The 16609-nt window shown below is 44.2% G+C and overlaps 2 protein-coding genes across 4 annotated transcripts in view; one reads left to right on the top strand and one right to left on the bottom strand.

Annotated features, from left to right (window-relative positions):
- LOC146178563 (uncharacterized) overlaps window positions 1-9456 on the top strand; it is a 145058-nt gene extending 135602 nt beyond the window's left edge. For all 3 annotated transcript variants that reach the window (XM_084578374.1, XM_084578373.1, XM_084578375.1), the window contains 2 exons: window positions 1339-1505; window positions 3699-9456. In XM_084578374.1, the coding sequence (XP_084434500.1) occupies window positions 1339-1505; window positions 3699-3893 (362 nt within the window). In that variant the 3' untranslated portion in view covers window positions 3894-9456. The remainder of the gene's footprint in view (window positions 1-1338; window positions 1506-3698) is intronic.
- A 993-nt stretch (window positions 9457-10449) lies between these two features.
- Window positions 10450-11641, bottom strand: bc10 (BLCAP apoptosis inducing factor bc10). Its single transcript, XM_084578377.1, has one exon. The coding sequence runs from the start codon at window positions 11495-11497 to the stop codon at window positions 11249-11251; it is 249 nt and encodes an 82-aa protein (XP_084434503.1). The 5' UTR covers window positions 11498-11641; the 3' UTR covers window positions 10450-11248.
- Window positions 11642-16609: the final 4968 nt, after the last annotated feature.

Below are 16609 nucleotides of genomic sequence, written 5' to 3' on the forward strand. Positions count from 1 at the left end.
CTTTCAGCCACCTTGTCTCATTTTCCCTCGCCGTGACCATGCCTACAAAGTCAATCGCCCGGTGTGCCATTCATCTTTTTACGCACAATCATTCATACGTAGAACCATAAGTGACTGGAACAACCTACCATCAGATATTGCTACCGAGATTCACCCAAACAAATTTCACAAAATGCTGCATACTCACATCGGAATGTGATGTCCCTGTACACCACTGTTTTATATTTTATAGAGTTAATAATTCTTCTTTTGTGTTCCCTCGAATACCACTACCTTCTTTCAGATGTTTTTGTATTCTTAATCTGCGCTGTGAACGGTTTTTTGCATTGTTTTTGAACTCTTAATCTCAGCTGTTTGAATTTTTAAGCTTTTCCATTTGCGCTCCAGTGTTGTTATGCTGTACTTCAAAAATGGTGTTTGTATTCTTTGTTTCCCTCTTTTCTCTTCATTTGATGTTGAACTAAGTATTATCAAAGTGCTTCGTGTGTCCCCCCCCTATGTAATGCCCTCCCCGAAGGGCCTTTAGGGTATTTGAATAAATAAATAAATAAATAACAACTTTGTTGACCCACTCATATTGGTGACAGTAGTCAGAATCTGTACAAACTCTCTACTACAAATTCAGAATGATTGAAATTATATTTCACTGTACTGGCTATTTTCACCATGCGATGACATTGCTATGCGTTAAGGGCAGCCTAGTTTACGACGAAAATCTATTGCTGGAGCAGTTTTCTGCAGATTAGAGTGTATGGAAAATATCACTGCATTGAGATAGTGTTTATCATGTGAGGTAGTCTGCATACAGCTGATTGGGGAAGGAAGGTTTCATGCCAGCTGCACACGAGTGTTACTTGTACATGGTATATTTCCCCAACCCATACCGCAGGAAAGCAGCAACAGTAGTTTCAAAGAAAATAGACAAATCAGAGCATGTTAGGAAGCCATCTTTAGGGGAACCTACGTTACACAATGGAAGGTTATCCCTATCAGCCTCGCGATTGCGGGATCGGGTCTGCGGTTTGAACTGTCAGCCGCTAATGAGGAAAAAACATGTTTATCCCTCAAACCACACAGTCACTGTTGATCTTCTTAACCTTGTTTATTATTTTTGGACCAGTTTAACTGGAGGAAGACGGGAGAGTTCCTTGCCTTGCAGTAGGTGTAGTCAGGCTGTTGAGGACGATATTAATGATTCCTTATTATACACCCAGAAACGTCTGCTCCTACACGAGTTGCCCTTTTTTTTTTTTTCTGACTTCCCAAAATGTAGTTTTTCACCAACTCTTACCCTGTCTTGCTCTATTTTTTTCTCCTCTCCATCGTTTTGTGTTTCAGCTGGCCGCAAGGTGTTTAGGGACTTTTTGAAGTGCGAGTACAGCGAAGAGAACATCCTGTTCTGGCTGGCTTGCGAGGACCTCAAGCAGGAGTCGAACCCGGAGCTGATTGAGGAGAAAGCTCGCGCCATCTACGAAGACTACATTTCCATCCTGTCCCCTAAGGAGGTAATAAAGCATTGCTTCTGGTGGTAAAATGAATGTACACTGAAGCAGATATAATAGAAGATTAAGTGGATGGCGAAGCTAAATTGTGGTCAACACTGTGGCTGTGAGGGAGGGAGTCCTATAAACAGAATCTAATATGAATGTCTTCAAGGAGCTGCCATTTAGTACAAAGTACTTTTGTATAAAAAATAGGGATTGGAGAGATGAAAAGTAGAATAATAGAGATGACAGAGGGTTAAAAGATACAATTGACATTATCGAAGGACATTTCAAGTTATGCAAATTCTGAGCTTGACGGCGGCAAATAGAAAGTGCATTTTTTTAAAGGCAGAGATGACCATCCATTGCAGATTTTAATGATGTTTTGACAACAGTTACAAATTGACAAAGAGTTCACGTTAGCCAAATGAATGTACACAGAGAATTCGACTGAGCATGCAGAATGCGATAACAAAAATGTGCTGATCGACGCCTAAAAAAGGAGCTAGATATAATCACACAATTATGCATGGTGAGCCTCCTCACGAGAAATCACAAAGTTGGAAGTTGAACCATGCTAGTCCAGAGAAAAAACTTTGAGGAGGAAACTCGGCGTGCCGATTATAAATTTTTAAATCTAATGCGACCCAGTTAACATGCAATCTTTTATTTCTATTTAGGAATCTCCATTATTAGCACACCTCTTACCAATGCTGGTTAAGGTGACAGGCTGCTCAGGTATCCTCGCTGGGATTACCTGTGCAACGTTGCTATGCGCAGAATTGCTGTAAGTAGCTCTGTTACGCGAGACACAAAGAGACAGACTAGTATTGAGTAAAGCTAATGCCACTCTATAATTAAAAAAGAAACTTCTTTATAATGCTTAGCAGAGGTCATGAACACAGATTGTCAAGCCAGACTTGTGTGGCCTTTTTGTGCGCACTTATAGATGGTTACCTTTTCATAACCCAACCAGTCCAAAGAAATGCTTTGGCCAACAAGGTGCACCAACATGTTTCACCTAGCAATTACATACACTGTGCAGTGGAACAAATTTAACATTACTTCGTGGTGCCATGAGGTCAAAAGAAAACAGAATACAGTGTTTGCAGAGTGTGGTACTTTTCTATGCGCGAACCATTGTGCAGTCGTTTGTATCAACATTAAAGAACCGACAAGAAATGGAAACAAAAAACTATTTCATTGACTGAAAAAACCCAGCTAGGGCCATTACAAAAAAAAAAAAAAAAGAAACAAAGATTGCTCAAGACATATATGAAGCAAGTAAAAAAAGGGAAAGGAATTTCTGAGCCTTAAGTGTAAGCACAGCCAAAAAAAGTTAATAGGCAAGCTCTCATGGGCCTACACCCATTTATTATTCCGCAATAATTGCACTACATTTTTAAAATGAGTCTAATAATCTGATGTGTACCTGCCTCCCTCAAATGTTAATAGACTTCATAAGTGATACATTACGTATGCAGGTCCTACGATCCTGATATATAAAGACAATACTTTTTGAAGGATAGAATGCACTGTACCTATCATCACTGAATTTAACATGACAGTATTAAGGGCCCTATTCTGCAGAAAATCTGGCACTATCAGCATGGTCGGCGTTGTGAGCGAAAAATTAAGGTGATTGAACTATATTTGGTGCGTGCCTAAGTACTTCTATCGCCCTAACAAAAGCAAAAAGATATTTTATTTTAAATAGTAGTCATAGACGTATAAGATGCAGTTTTTGAGCAGTTGTAGGTGCGATGGATGCCTTTGGGGGAACATAAAACTGAAGGGGAACAGTGAAAATCAGGCCACTTGATGGTAACATCACCATTACTAGACAAGGCATTTGCCTTGCCTAGTAGCGATTTCTGCGCGATAATAATATTTCATAATCTTTATGCAACCTAAGAGCTGGAGTCATGAAGCACTGACAAGCACTTTTTATTGCCTTTCTAGCATCAATGCTAAGTTGAGTTGCAGATGCAGATAGAAGGAATGTTGTGATGTGGCACTGTTATAGTGGAAGATGGGCCCGATCCATAAATGGCTATGCTATATTATACACTAGAAATAACTCAGCTGCCTAGTAAATGTGTCTTCGACTATGCTACTACCAGTGACACTTCATTTTCGACAATAAACAAACTGCAGCAGTAACGCACCTGATCAGCCACTTGAGACTTTAATGTATTTTTCTTGCGACCGCAGGTGAGCCTGGACTCTCGCGTGCGGGAGATCATCAACCGAAACATGGTGGAGCCCACGCCGCACACCTTCGACGAGGCACAGCTGCAGATCTACACCCTCATGCACCGCGACTCGTACCCGCGGTTCGTCAACTCCCCGCTGTACCGAAAGCTGGCCCAGTTGCCTTCCCCGTCGCGCAAGGGCAGTGCCGCCTAAGAGCCACATGCCCACCCGCCGCCGCCGCTGCCGCCGCGCCCTCCCTCTTCGCCGACGGAGATGGGAAGAAGCCCTCGGCTCAAAAAGCTCAATGGCGTGAAGGCGGTCACCACGCGTACCTGAACACACAAACTGCTACTAGCGCCTCCTTTTTGCCCGCCTTCTTCTTCTTTGTTACCCTGCGTGCTGTTCTTCTCCATTGGAGGAAGAGGGCATTGCATCACGTCTCGCCCCAGGACCAGAACAACAGCCGCATAGTGACAACTACACTACAGTGTGGAACACTTGGAAGAAGAGACCACCTGCCACCCTCTCTTGGGTTCCGTTCTGCCAGCAATAAGGCTTCCTCACCGGCTTCCCAATGTCACCCGACCATTTCGTATACGCTTTGCACAAGTACTGTCGCGTACAGCCCCATTGCAGTTGTTGTTTCTCCCCGTTTCGTCGTCGCTGTTTCATTGGGCTGCGTGGGTGCAAAGCTGGACGAGCCAATGACTGCCAGCCAAGCAAGCAATGCGACGGCCTGACACAAGGAGCGCCCCTTCCCCAACCCACCCGAAACAGAGGCTGCCATCTTCCCAAGAGTCGGCGGTGCTGGCGTGCCGTTTCCACAAGTGCATATCATTTGCCGACGTCGTTGGCAACGATGGAACACACAAGGGGACACACACCGTGCTCGAGTGTAGTTGTGTAGCCTCTGTCGGAACTGGAGATCTGCCCGTTTTCCTTCTTCCCTTTTTTCTCCTCCGTCTCTTTCTATCCCTCTTTCTCCTCTACTGCATCAGGAGTGTGTGCTGGGCAGGACAGTTGGACACTGGGGAGAGTGCACACGGCGTTTCCAAGCTGCGCACAGTTTTATGTGTGGCAGTGACTGGCAGGCCCCACTTTCAAATAGCGCTCGTGTGCTTACTTACCCCCTGCCGCTCCCTTTTGCACTTCCACTCACCTTTGGTGCGACATCCTACCCTTTTTACTCTTACTTTGCTGTTTCTTTTTTCCTCACTGCGGCTTTTACCTCTCAAAAGGGGTATAGACGGGTTGTTGTTGTCGTGTGACCCGAGCATTATTTTTTCGTTCCATTGCGTTTCTGCACAAGGTTTTGATGGGACAGGTTGTTGTAGTGTGCTGTACAGTGTGTGCAGTGACGTTTTTTGTGTTTTGTTCCTTTCTCTTTCCTCCTTTATTTTTTTGTCCAGCATCTTTAATTTCCTTTTAAACCTCCAACATACAACGGTGCCCCCTCAGGTTCGTATTCTTCAGGCCGCCTGCCACACTTATTGTTGAGTTTTCTCAGACAGAGGACTGTGCGTTTAAATGTTCCACGCGCTTGTGTGTGTGCGTGTATGTGTGCGTGTGTGCTGCATCGTTTTATTTTGCAGTAGGAGACATAGCGGCACGCTTTCAGCATGCGCGCTGTGCTAACACCCTTCCTTTTCCTCCGGCGACAATGTCGCGTCGCCCGGGAGGAACGTGGTCTGTTGATGACATGGACGGCGCTTTTTGTGCGCTGGGACTCTCTGAAAAGGCGCTCTTTTCTCACACATTGGGTGGGGAGGGGAAGGTTCTCCAGTGGGGCACGACATGTTGCAAGCAAGACTCGCACACGCTGTTCGCCAATTTCCCGGGGAGGGGGACACACTCAACAGGGCTTACCAACCAATAAGCCCAGCCACTTGCTTCCTGCTCCCCCCCCCCCCCTCCCTACCTTTGAAGCATTCTGAATATGCTACACACCAGTTCCCATCTCACTTTGCTCAGGCTCCCCCTATTCCTCCATTTCTCACCACCAAGACGACCAATTTACGATGCAGATTCAGAGCACCAGAAAGGAATACATGGCTCTCAGCTCTCAGGCTATTCGCTTTACTTCGTCTCTGTTTGTATATTTGTTTGCAAAACAGGCACTTTGGCCACTCACAGCTTCCCGCACATTCCTGAACAGCTTCTCCAGCATAGAAAGAGCAGCCTGCACTCTTGGTGGGGTACATAGCATGTGCGTTGTTTCTTATATGTTGCCTTTTCAGAGCGCTTCAAACTTGGTGCAATAGGGACGTCAGTACATAGACCACTATTTTTTTTTTTGTTCATATGAGGGCAACCGAATCGCAACAACCCTCACATTAACATCTGCCCCTACAAGACCCAGTCTCAGCTTGCCACCTCAAATGGTACTGATTTCTGGTATGTTAAGAGTATGTACGTAGCCGCACCAATTGTTTTGGGATGTGACCTATGTCTAGAAGCCATCAGTCTTGGATTACCCAGCCTGCCATTCTTTTCTCTTCCTAAATTCGTTGACTTATATAAACCTGACAGGCATCAGTCAACCCTACAGAAGAGCTAGTACAACTGCCTTTTCCGATTTATTCTCCTAACCAAATGTGGTTTTCTGGATATGTAGTAATGACTGATGAGCAAGGATAAGGATGGATCAAAAGGTCTACTCACAAAAGTTTATCCCCAAAATGGCGAGAATTGGACCTAGTTGGTTATTCATATTGGTTTCACCGCGCTAACATGTTAGTTCGCGCTCCGTGGTGTTTGTCTTTTCTGTCGTTCAATGTGTTAGCGCGGTGAAACCAATATGTTTATCCCCAAGCAATGAGACTTCAAAAATCTGCTTCCACATCATGTTAACAACGAGTGCAAGTAGTAGTATGGGTGCAGAAGTGGTCACATGATGCATTTAGTTAAACATTTTTCTTCTATCACATTATCCTTGGGTCTTAAACTCTGGCACTGATATGTGTACATCTAGCGTGTTCAGGCAGTTTGATTTCGATATTCATGTGCGCGACATGTCAAAAACTTGGAACATTATTCACTTCGGGTCAGGTTTCTTCTAACTATTCATACTAGTAGCCTTGATTATTGTGATTACTGTGAACTTCAGAGCAACTTTAATGTCATATTACCAACTTGCCTAAGTCATCTTTATAAGTTCAGTAGCCCTGTTAAAAGAGACAAATTAAGTGAAGCAGGTCACTTTGGCTAAGTGAGCTTGAACTTAGCCTTTGCAAAGAGAAACATTTATGATAAGTAAACGTAAATAACACTTAAGTTGCTCACGAAGAGAACTATTGCCATGTTGTGCTACAAGTCTTGCTAGAGCTGAAAAATGAAAAGCCCCCGGAACAAACTTACAACTGTTAAGTGGTTGTGAGACTTTTTTACAGTCAATTTCCAATTTTTCAGCCCTGCCTCATGAGCATTTTGAGATGACGCGGGCATATTTTGAGACCTCTGCTTAACTCTTCATTGCCGGCTGCTCGAGTTACTCTGAGCTTACATCTCGGAAGCGGATCACTTGCAAATGCAGTGATACCTTTGATTCTGCTGCATCTTTTGTTATTTTTTTCCTAAAAATAATTTACGCACTTCAAAACTTCATGCATTGCATGTAACCGCACTGCAGAAATGAAAGAGGGTAGAAGATTATTTGCTTAAGCTCTAGAACATCTCTACAAAAAAGAAATTTATAGAGTTTACATAGTCTTTTATGTCTAGTCACCATGCCTAGTCTCATTTATAAACATGGAAGATTACGCACAGTTCAGCACATGGTTTTTCTTTGCAGTCGCTTGACCAACATAAACTTGGTTAGTCACACAAGTAAGCAATTAGCAAGAATTCCAAATCTTGAAGTTTGTGAACTGTTAGATACCTTGGTCTTTTTTATTTTTAATGGGGCAGAGGCACTGCTCTGAGAAATCTGTTTTTAGGTGCGAGCGTGAAATGCATAAGGGATAAAAATGAAGCATGGATGAGACGCCTGTTTAGCTAGTGTCATTATCTTAATCAAAGCTGTCCTTAGCACAAGTGCTTGCTCACATTTTCTGAAATCAAGGCAAGAAATGGTCAAAGACAATGTGCACAAACATCAAATTAGCTTCAGTGTTCTATTTGTGAGGTGAATCCACTACCCACGCCTTGTGACAAAGCTGAAAGCTGACCTGTGTGATATGTTTGTTTGTTTTGTGTTTACGATACGAGTCCACATTGGCCTTTACTTAAAACCCGTGTTCTCGCAACTACATCAGCTCTATAGTACAGCGTTCCGGCCAAATCTGCCATCAGTGGTGTGCACGGAGTTGCCGTTTCATCTCCCTTGTTTCCATCAGCATTCATTTCTGTTTTAGACATCTGTCAGAATTTTAATGTGGTAAACACTGTTTCTATGAGTTGATGCTGTGAGAAATGAATGAAGTGTGCAAGGTCCCCCCCCCCCCCCTTTTTTTTTCACCCATTGTGACACACAGCAAATGCCAAATGCTGTGCAGTTGTCAGCACGATCGGTGAAAAACGGCATTATTGCTCATTGAGTTACATTCAAGCCGTGCACGGTGTGACCAAAACAGGAACCACCATGTCTGGATCCTGGTTTCGGGCAAGACATGTTCTGAACCGTGGCTCGATGCCACTGAGTCAAGCTCGCGTGCATCATCGTTAACGCTGCATTTCGCTTTTACGTTGCAGGGCTAAAGTTTTAACGAGGAGAAAACACAATAACTAGGAAACCGAGACTGTACATAAAGAATATGCAGGGAGCACACTGAACAATATGTAGAGATATCGATGCAGTGGTGATGATGCGTTATAATAGGTTTTAAGCAATGCCGGGCACAGCGCAGAATAACTCCGTGCTATCATTGCAAACCAACTCTCAAGGGACCTTTCTACAGAAAAAAAAAAAGTGTCTGCAAGCTGTCTAGTCACTACTAAGCAGAGCTTCCAATCAGTCTAGGGAGCTGCGAGGCTTCTCCCAAACTTCTGCGAGACTGAGCAAAGATTGCGGCTTCCCTCTAGTTATTAGCTATTCAAAGAAGGCAGTTTTCCCAAGACACTAATTCAAACCCAATAGGAGAACACATGATCTAGTCAGTAAAGCTTGGCCGCAATTTTTTTTTTTTTTCCCCTCATGTTCAAGTGCTCCTGAGCTGTAGCCTATGCAACACCGAGTGCAATGAACATTTTGCTTCAGACGGTGAACCTAAATAAGCATTGTTTGTCGAAGTAGCCACAGCTTTCCTACTGCTTGGAAGCCTGCTTTTTATTTTCCATGTTTCGTTGTTTTTTTCTCTCTGGGTGAAGAGCTTTCCACGTTTTTTGTTACGGCTAAATGCACCGCCTGCCCTATTGTGCGGGCACTACAAGGATCAAGTCTTTTACTACAGAGGTCGTGTCTTTTGGCACCCCAAAACTTCTCTCTAGCTGACAAAGCCCTGATAGTAGGCAGGGCTGGTTTGAGGAGTTAGCAAAAGCCAATGGCCTCGCCTCATCACATTCAGTGGGAAGACGCTTGTGTAGTACACCTAGGTGAAAAAAAGAAGAAAGCATGCGACAAAGTGTTGCAGACTTCACAGCGGCTCTTCTGTTTCCTTTTTTTTGGGTGTGTGACAAACGTCTTCACAAAACCAAACAATAGTTCTCGCAACAGTATTGCAACTCTTTCTCTCTCTCTCTACACTGGTGGTTGTCCACGAAATGTGCAGCGTTGTTGCAAAGATGACCCCCAGCATATTGAAGATCCAAAGGATGTTAATAAATGTTCCTTACAATGGTTTTTCCTACATGGTCGTCCGTGTCAGTTTTGAAGTGAGGCCTGTCGCTAGAACTTTCAGGAAGGCTTCATTCTCAGAGTCACAATGACAGGCTCTAAGACGTTCCTCACTGGTCTTTTTTTTTTCATAATCATATTAAGCTACATTGTTTTTAAGTTAGCAACAATCACATGAAATATTTGTCAGCACGAGCCTGGAAGCTTGTACTATGACATATGATACAATATTGTCGCAGCTTATTATGCATTTCCCACATTACCAGCAGCTGCAAATACATTTGAGCAATTGCATAGCCTCTTGAGATTATGATTGGTTCAAGAGAACACCACTCTTGTTGGCCTTGTTCAAGGGTCACTGCCACTTCAAATAGTTGCACATTTTTTTATCATTTTTTATGTAGCGGCATTGAAGGCCCTGTTCTCCAGAAAATCTGGCGCCGACGAACAAAAAATCATGGGCATGCCTCCAAGGCGGTAGCTGCCAGGCGACATGGCCGTCAATATATTCAGTGGTCAGTAGGCTGTGTGATGTAAGTACATCACATGACGGCAGAGATGGCAGGAGCTGCCAAGTTGGCTAAAGCTGGGCTTTACATCCATTTCTGGAGGTCTTTCACATGATGGCATAGCTTATCACTGTTAACTATTGAATTAATGTTAAGCACTTGTGTTCCAAGATGTTTATGTTCCAAAATTGAAAGATTATGCAGAATACTCCAACATCCTTAAGTACAGTGCAATGCCATTTCTTCTATGAGCGAACACCAAACATATGTTACTGGTGTTGCTTTAAATTTTGAGCCTAGACGCTGCGAACGTGAGTTCTATTATGCCCGAGAATCATTTCCGTGGCAACTTTCCACTACACGACGACGGCGGCCTAGTCACTCTGGGCACGCCGTCCGCGATTTACTTTTCGATAGCGCAGAACAAACGAAAGGCATCGCCGCACGACATGCGATGGTGCGTAGCGCAGTACGAGGAAGCTCTGGAACATCTCGGTCACACCATTTATTTTATTCCGAGAGAGAACAGTACGCCGTGTTCACGCGAAAATGCAAAAACGGACTACGCAGCTGTCGCTTTGAGTCTTCTTTTAGCAATACAAAAACAATAAAAAATGGCCTGGGAAGGATAGAATTACGAGACAATCACAAGAGAAGTTGCTTCGAGAAACCGCAACGGAGAAATGGGTGCTAATTCACTTCAAACTTAGAAAGCCGAGAAAGGAAACAAAAGGTTCCGAGCCGAGTAGGTGAAGAAACGGGCGTTGTAGCAGTAGAAGTGGCCACTTGTCGCACGCCTCGCCGCACTGCTTGCAGCAGCGGTAACTCAAGCACAGTACAGGTGGTACACTCACGTATGCATCGCACAAGAACTGAAGGCTGTAGGTTGCAGCAGAGACGACACAGTCCACACGCTAGACGACTGGGGAAGACTGGCGGTTTTTCGTTTCATTTCCTTCCCCTTACTCTCCCCTCCATGACCGAAAAAAAAAAAAATCCATCCGTCCAAAAGCTACGCAAGCGTTCCGAGTCCGTAGACGACCATAAGTGCAGTAGACGCCATCACGCGTGCGACTTCGTTACGGTATAGTTACGGGGAAGGGCGGCTTGTAAGGCAGTCCCGTTGAGTGCGTAGTAAGGTATGCACCGTTTTTCAAAATCGCTGTTCAGGCTGCAGCAACTGCTGCTGGCTGCTGCTGCTGTGTTGTAGTCGACGGCAATATCCGGAGGTCGAGACGGCTGAAGGAGGGAGGGGGAGAGGGGGCTGAAGGCACGGCGCAACCAGCAGGCTACGTGCCCGGCTCACAGGTCACGGAATTGCAGTTGACGAACAACGAGAAGATGCAGTTGCCCATGCCGCTGTAGCAGATGAGAAACACGGCAGCAATGAACACCAGGCTGCAAATGGTGCACGGCTTACGCTCGAGGAAGAAACCCGTCAGGTAGAGGACCATGAACATCACGTGATTTTGAACCAACGCCAGGTTCATGGGCTTGGGTATGAGTAGGACGGGGATCAACCACTGCAGGCAGTACATGGTGCTGGCTCTGTCGTTCGTCTGGCGTCGATGCGCGTACTTCTACTAGGTGGTCTCCGGCCGAGTGAAAGGGCGCCTGCGTGTCGCTAAATCGGCCCTACTTATCAAAGTCGACGAAAACAATAATGGCCGCTGGCTGGCGATGGCGTCGCTACCTATACGACTACCGGCGAAGCGAAACACGACTCAAGTCCCAAACTAGCGTCAATCAAATTCATCTCAGCAGTAATACCTTTTCAATAACATGCGAAAACAATTATGTGACAGTTTAATTAGTATAATTTTTTCAAAAACCGAACAAGGTTTTCGCTTTTAGCCAAAACAACAAATTAGAGCCTGGCAACAAACAAATTACGTCATGCTGCGTTTAAGAGCGCGTGATTCAAACAATGTAACCGTGTCATTTTGCATTAACTCGCAGATTGAGGCAAATTAAGAGAACATAGGAATAACTACGATTTGGAATCGATAAGTGACATCCAAGAATGGTCATCCAATCTTTTAAAGGACGTAGGTACAGTCACGACAGAAATAGAAACTGAGCTCGAGGTCAGGAACATTGACAATCGCTTACTCCACATGTGGGAAGCTAGGCACAGAAGGGAAAAAAGATGGGCTACGCAAAAACACAACAAAAGACTTAGGATCAAAGTAGCCAACCTAAACAAGAAAATTCAAAGTCACTCCTCCTAATTGGCTCAGCAACAGTGGCATCAAATATGCGACAACTTTAATGGCAACATGGGTTCGCGAGAGGCGTGGAATTTACTGCGACACCTTCTAGATCCCGAATCCAGCAAAGGAGTTAAGAAGCAGGAAATCCAAAGAATCCTTCACGTTAATGGCCTCACGAACGAGGAAATCATTACCGCTCTTAAGACTCGTTATTTCAACATCTCTCGTGACAGAGAAGCCCTGCTAGGCAATCCGAACCCTCACATCGACTCCGACATTCCGAGCAGCAATTCATAAAATCCGCACTCCCTCTACACCCGGCGCGGATGGGATCACAAATAGTATGCTGAGAAACTTAGATCAATACTCAGTCTCCCAGCTAATCAAATTCGCCAACGAATGTTGGAATGAAGGATCATATAACCGGAAATGTGGAAGCACGCCAAGGTAACATTTATTCCGAAACCAGGGGGAAAACTTTCAATAGAAAACCTGAGTCTGCCCAGGTGGAAATTTTCTGCTGGTTTCTTGCTGGAAGCTGCTGGTTTGTGCTGGAACCAGCAGGTAGCCTGCTGGATTTTTGCTGGTTGTACTGGTTCCAGCAGGGTGCTTGCTGGTTTTCCACTGGTCCCAGCAGGTGACCTGCTAGTTTTCCACTGGTCCCAGCAGGCGACCTGCTGGCAGTGCTGGTTCCAGCAGTGAGCGTCTGCTGGTCTCAGCAGGCAACCTGCTGGCTTTGCTGGTTCCAGCAGGGTGCTTGCTGGTTTTCTTTGCTGGTTTTATAATTTTGCTGGTTCCCTCTTGGAATGCTACTGGAACCAGCAAGTAACCCACCCAAGTTTACAAACGCATGTAATGGAGTTCATTTACGCACGTGAGAACTTGTTGCATTCTCCTATCGCGAGCTCATTCATTCTACAAAAACGTAGCACGGAAAGCATATGCCCGTTTTTACACCATGTTTCTGCTCCGTGATCAAAATATCACCGTAGCTGCGAAAGACACCTTTTTAAAGAAGCTATGCTTTTTTTTTTCGGCCAGTAGCCGCAGTGTTATACCGCTATGAGCTATTGCAAACATCAAAGATGCAAAAAATGTTATCTGATCTTTACGAATTTGTTTATCACGGCGTAATGCACGAGGCTGTTACTGCTGTCACCTTCATCATCTGCTAGTGTAGCAGACGACGCGCCTTCGAACGATCTGGTGCAACGATCAGAGCAGAGCGAATACAATTACGTGTAAGATGGTATACAAATAGTAATATTAGCACAATTTGAAATATTTAAGGAGTATTTTTTCGTAACGTTTGACAAACGCGCATTTTCAGCGCTTACGACACTATCGTAACCAGTCCGGTTGACGCTCAACAAGCCAAAAGAAGCCGTTCCGAAGTTTAGACATTTACGTAGTGAGCTGTTCTGTGCTGGCTCGTGTTTGCGAATGCAGGAGTATTTTGTGCTTTTTACAATATTTAAACGTCGTCGTCAGTATGAATTATTTAAGGCATTTTATCTGAAACATCTACGTAAGTTTGAACCGGTCAAGGTGGTGTAACAACTTCTGTCAAGACTGAGAAATGTGATGTGACATCTGCAAGGCCTAGGACCTGCGTGTGTTTGGTAAGTAAAAAAGTGCATCTCATTTCTTTTTTTTTTTTTTTTTGTAGTCCTCGCGTTGTGTAACGTCTAGTGGATTTGCGAGAGCTTATTATAGGCACGGAGGAAAAGAACAGTGAAGCAAGCGGGAACAATGACTCAAGCGCGCACCACTGCCAGCGCAGTTCGGCAGTGATCAGAGCCGCTTACTAGTCGAGTGACTAGTAATTGACTAGTAAGTGAGCTGGTAATTTTGTCGTCCCTAGTTTAAAATAGGCCATATCATTTTGCCGAAGTATCATTGGTGCTATTTTCGGCAAGTAAAATATCTTTGTCGCCCGATTGTTTTTCGCTTTGTACGAACAATGGTGAACAGCCAAGGATTCAAAGAACGTCTAATCGCAAGTTAACACACTGTGCAAGTTAACACACATTCTATACGGTTCGTTGCAAGTAGACTAACTAGACTGTCTTTCCATGCCAATCCATTTGCAGGGTATGGGTGTATGACGAGTGGCATACCAAACAAGGTTAAAAGAATATGCCGCTAAACAGTCATGTCTGGCTAGCAATGGGTATACCTCTAACCTCTCTGATTTAATTTAAAGGAGCGAACAGCCTACGAGTCCAATGTAAACGTTGGGGATAATATTTTTTTTAGGTTTGTTGTTATTAACAAGAATGAGTCTTATGATGATTTAGGGATAAATAATATTGCATGAAAAGCGGCATTGTTTTTCCTTCCACATTTCATTTAATATTCTTTCTCCCTAAATCATCTTAACACTCATTCTTGTCAACATCGACAACAAACCTAAAAAGAAAAATTATCCCCAATGTTTACCTTGGACTTCTAGACTGTTTGCTCCTTTCAATTGTATCATAGCGAGCCCCTCATTTCATCTAACCTTTCTGGTAATACCACACCAGTTGTTACGTTGCATCTGCCTAAAGCAATGCAGACACTTTCCTAGGAGTGGCGCTCTCATGGTTGAATGAATGAAACACCATGGGTGCGTGTGTGCATTGGTGCAGTCTGCACAGGCACATGCAAAAGCTAGCCATCCACACATTAGTAGAAGCGCTGCTCATTGAAAATTTTCTCTAAACGTGGTTTGCATCACACTTGACCAGTTCTCATGTGGATTTGCACCAAATATGTGGTTCTTGGGTAGATGCTTTCAATTTCCATTATTCATATTTTATGTGCAGTAGCATGGTTTTGGTAGCATATTTTTCTGGTCTGTTTTTTTTTTTTCATGCAGCTACCTTCATGGCACCATCCGAGTTGGAGCTGGAGCACACCTGCTGCAGTACCACAGTCTCGAAGGGAAAATGTGTCCATGCAGATTGCAGAATTTATATGGGCATGGAAAATAAAATTAAACTATGTGTCATGACTGAAACCTCTGCTGTTGCCATTATTTTCTTTGTGCAGTCCAAGGCAGTCGCTGCACCAAATTCTCGTAGGCTGACAAGTCCCCAGAGAACCAATCAACCAAATTCTGACTATATGCAGCCCTCGGTTGAAACCCAGCGGCCAATGGTTCCAATAGCCGCTGGTCCCAGTGGCTGCTGGTCCCAGCAGCTACTGGTCCCAGCAGCTACTGGTTCCAGCAGTGCTGGGTTATTAGCACATTCCCAGCAGCTGCTGGAACCAGCAGATGCTGGAACCAGCAGATGCTGGAACCAGCAGATGCTGGAACCAGCAGATGCTGGAACCAGCAGCTGCTGGTTCCAGCAGCTGCTGGGAATGTGCTAATAACCCAGCACTGCTGGAACCAGCAGGATCCCAGCAGGAAACCAGCAGAAAATTTTCACCTGGGTGATCTCCCTCACCTCATGCCCTATTCGAACACGTAGCCAATTGGCAAGGCTTCAGTCATACATGGACGAGTGGGATCTGTACCCTCACACTATGTTGGGATTCAGACACTTTTTGTCTACACAAGACACAATATGTTAAGGATTAAGCATGAAATATTGGCACCTGAGATGAATAATAGGCTAAGAGCCATATTAGCTCTCAACCTCACAAAAGTTTTAGACAACATGACCCATAAAGCTATCATAGGTGCCCTATCCGACCTGCAGGTGGGCTCCAGGACGTATAATTACATCAAGGCCTTCCTAACAGGTAGGACAGCGGAAATTCAGTTAGGATCTATTAATTCCAGCAAATTCCCACTATAGGAGACAGGGGCACAAAGCAAGGCTCAGTACTGTCCCCATTTATCTTTAATATCACTTTAATAAAATTGGCATGTAAATTAGAACAAATTCCAGACCTATATGCCGACAATATTACTCTATGGACAACCAAGGGTCACGCCGGCACAATTGAGGACACGCTGCAGCAAGCAGCAGATGCGGTAGTGGAGGAGACGAACAAAAATGGCTTGGAATGCTCATCTCAAAAATAGGAACTTTTAATAATTAAACCAAAAAAATATACAAAAAACATCAACACAAATCTTATTGGTGCATGCATGTCATGCATGTTGCTCATGACACCGATGGTAACCAAATCAAAATCTGAACGCTATTTTCAAACTACTCACAATTTTTAATTTCAAATATCTCACACGTCTGCAAGAAGTATTTGTGATTAAGCAATCAATAATGCAATTCAAACATAGCGCCAAACGAGCCAACGCCACGTAACGCCACAGGTACCGTGTGATTTATATGAGCTAACATTTTGAGCAGTTGTGCAATGCATTTTCAGTTTTTTATATATTGCAAATTTTTTCTTAAACTATTTTAGGGCTATTTTTGCAGTTGTTATTGTCGTTTAAAAGCACCGCTAGCACCACTTACAGCATGCGGCGAGCATCGA

The sequence above is a fragment of the Amblyomma maculatum genome, chromosome 9, assembly GCF_055883805.1.
Source record: "Amblyomma maculatum isolate TAMU_Amacu chromosome 9, ASM5588380v1, whole genome shotgun sequence".
In the NCBI taxonomy this organism is placed as follows: domain Eukaryota; kingdom Metazoa; phylum Arthropoda; class Arachnida; order Ixodida; family Ixodidae; genus Amblyomma; species Amblyomma maculatum.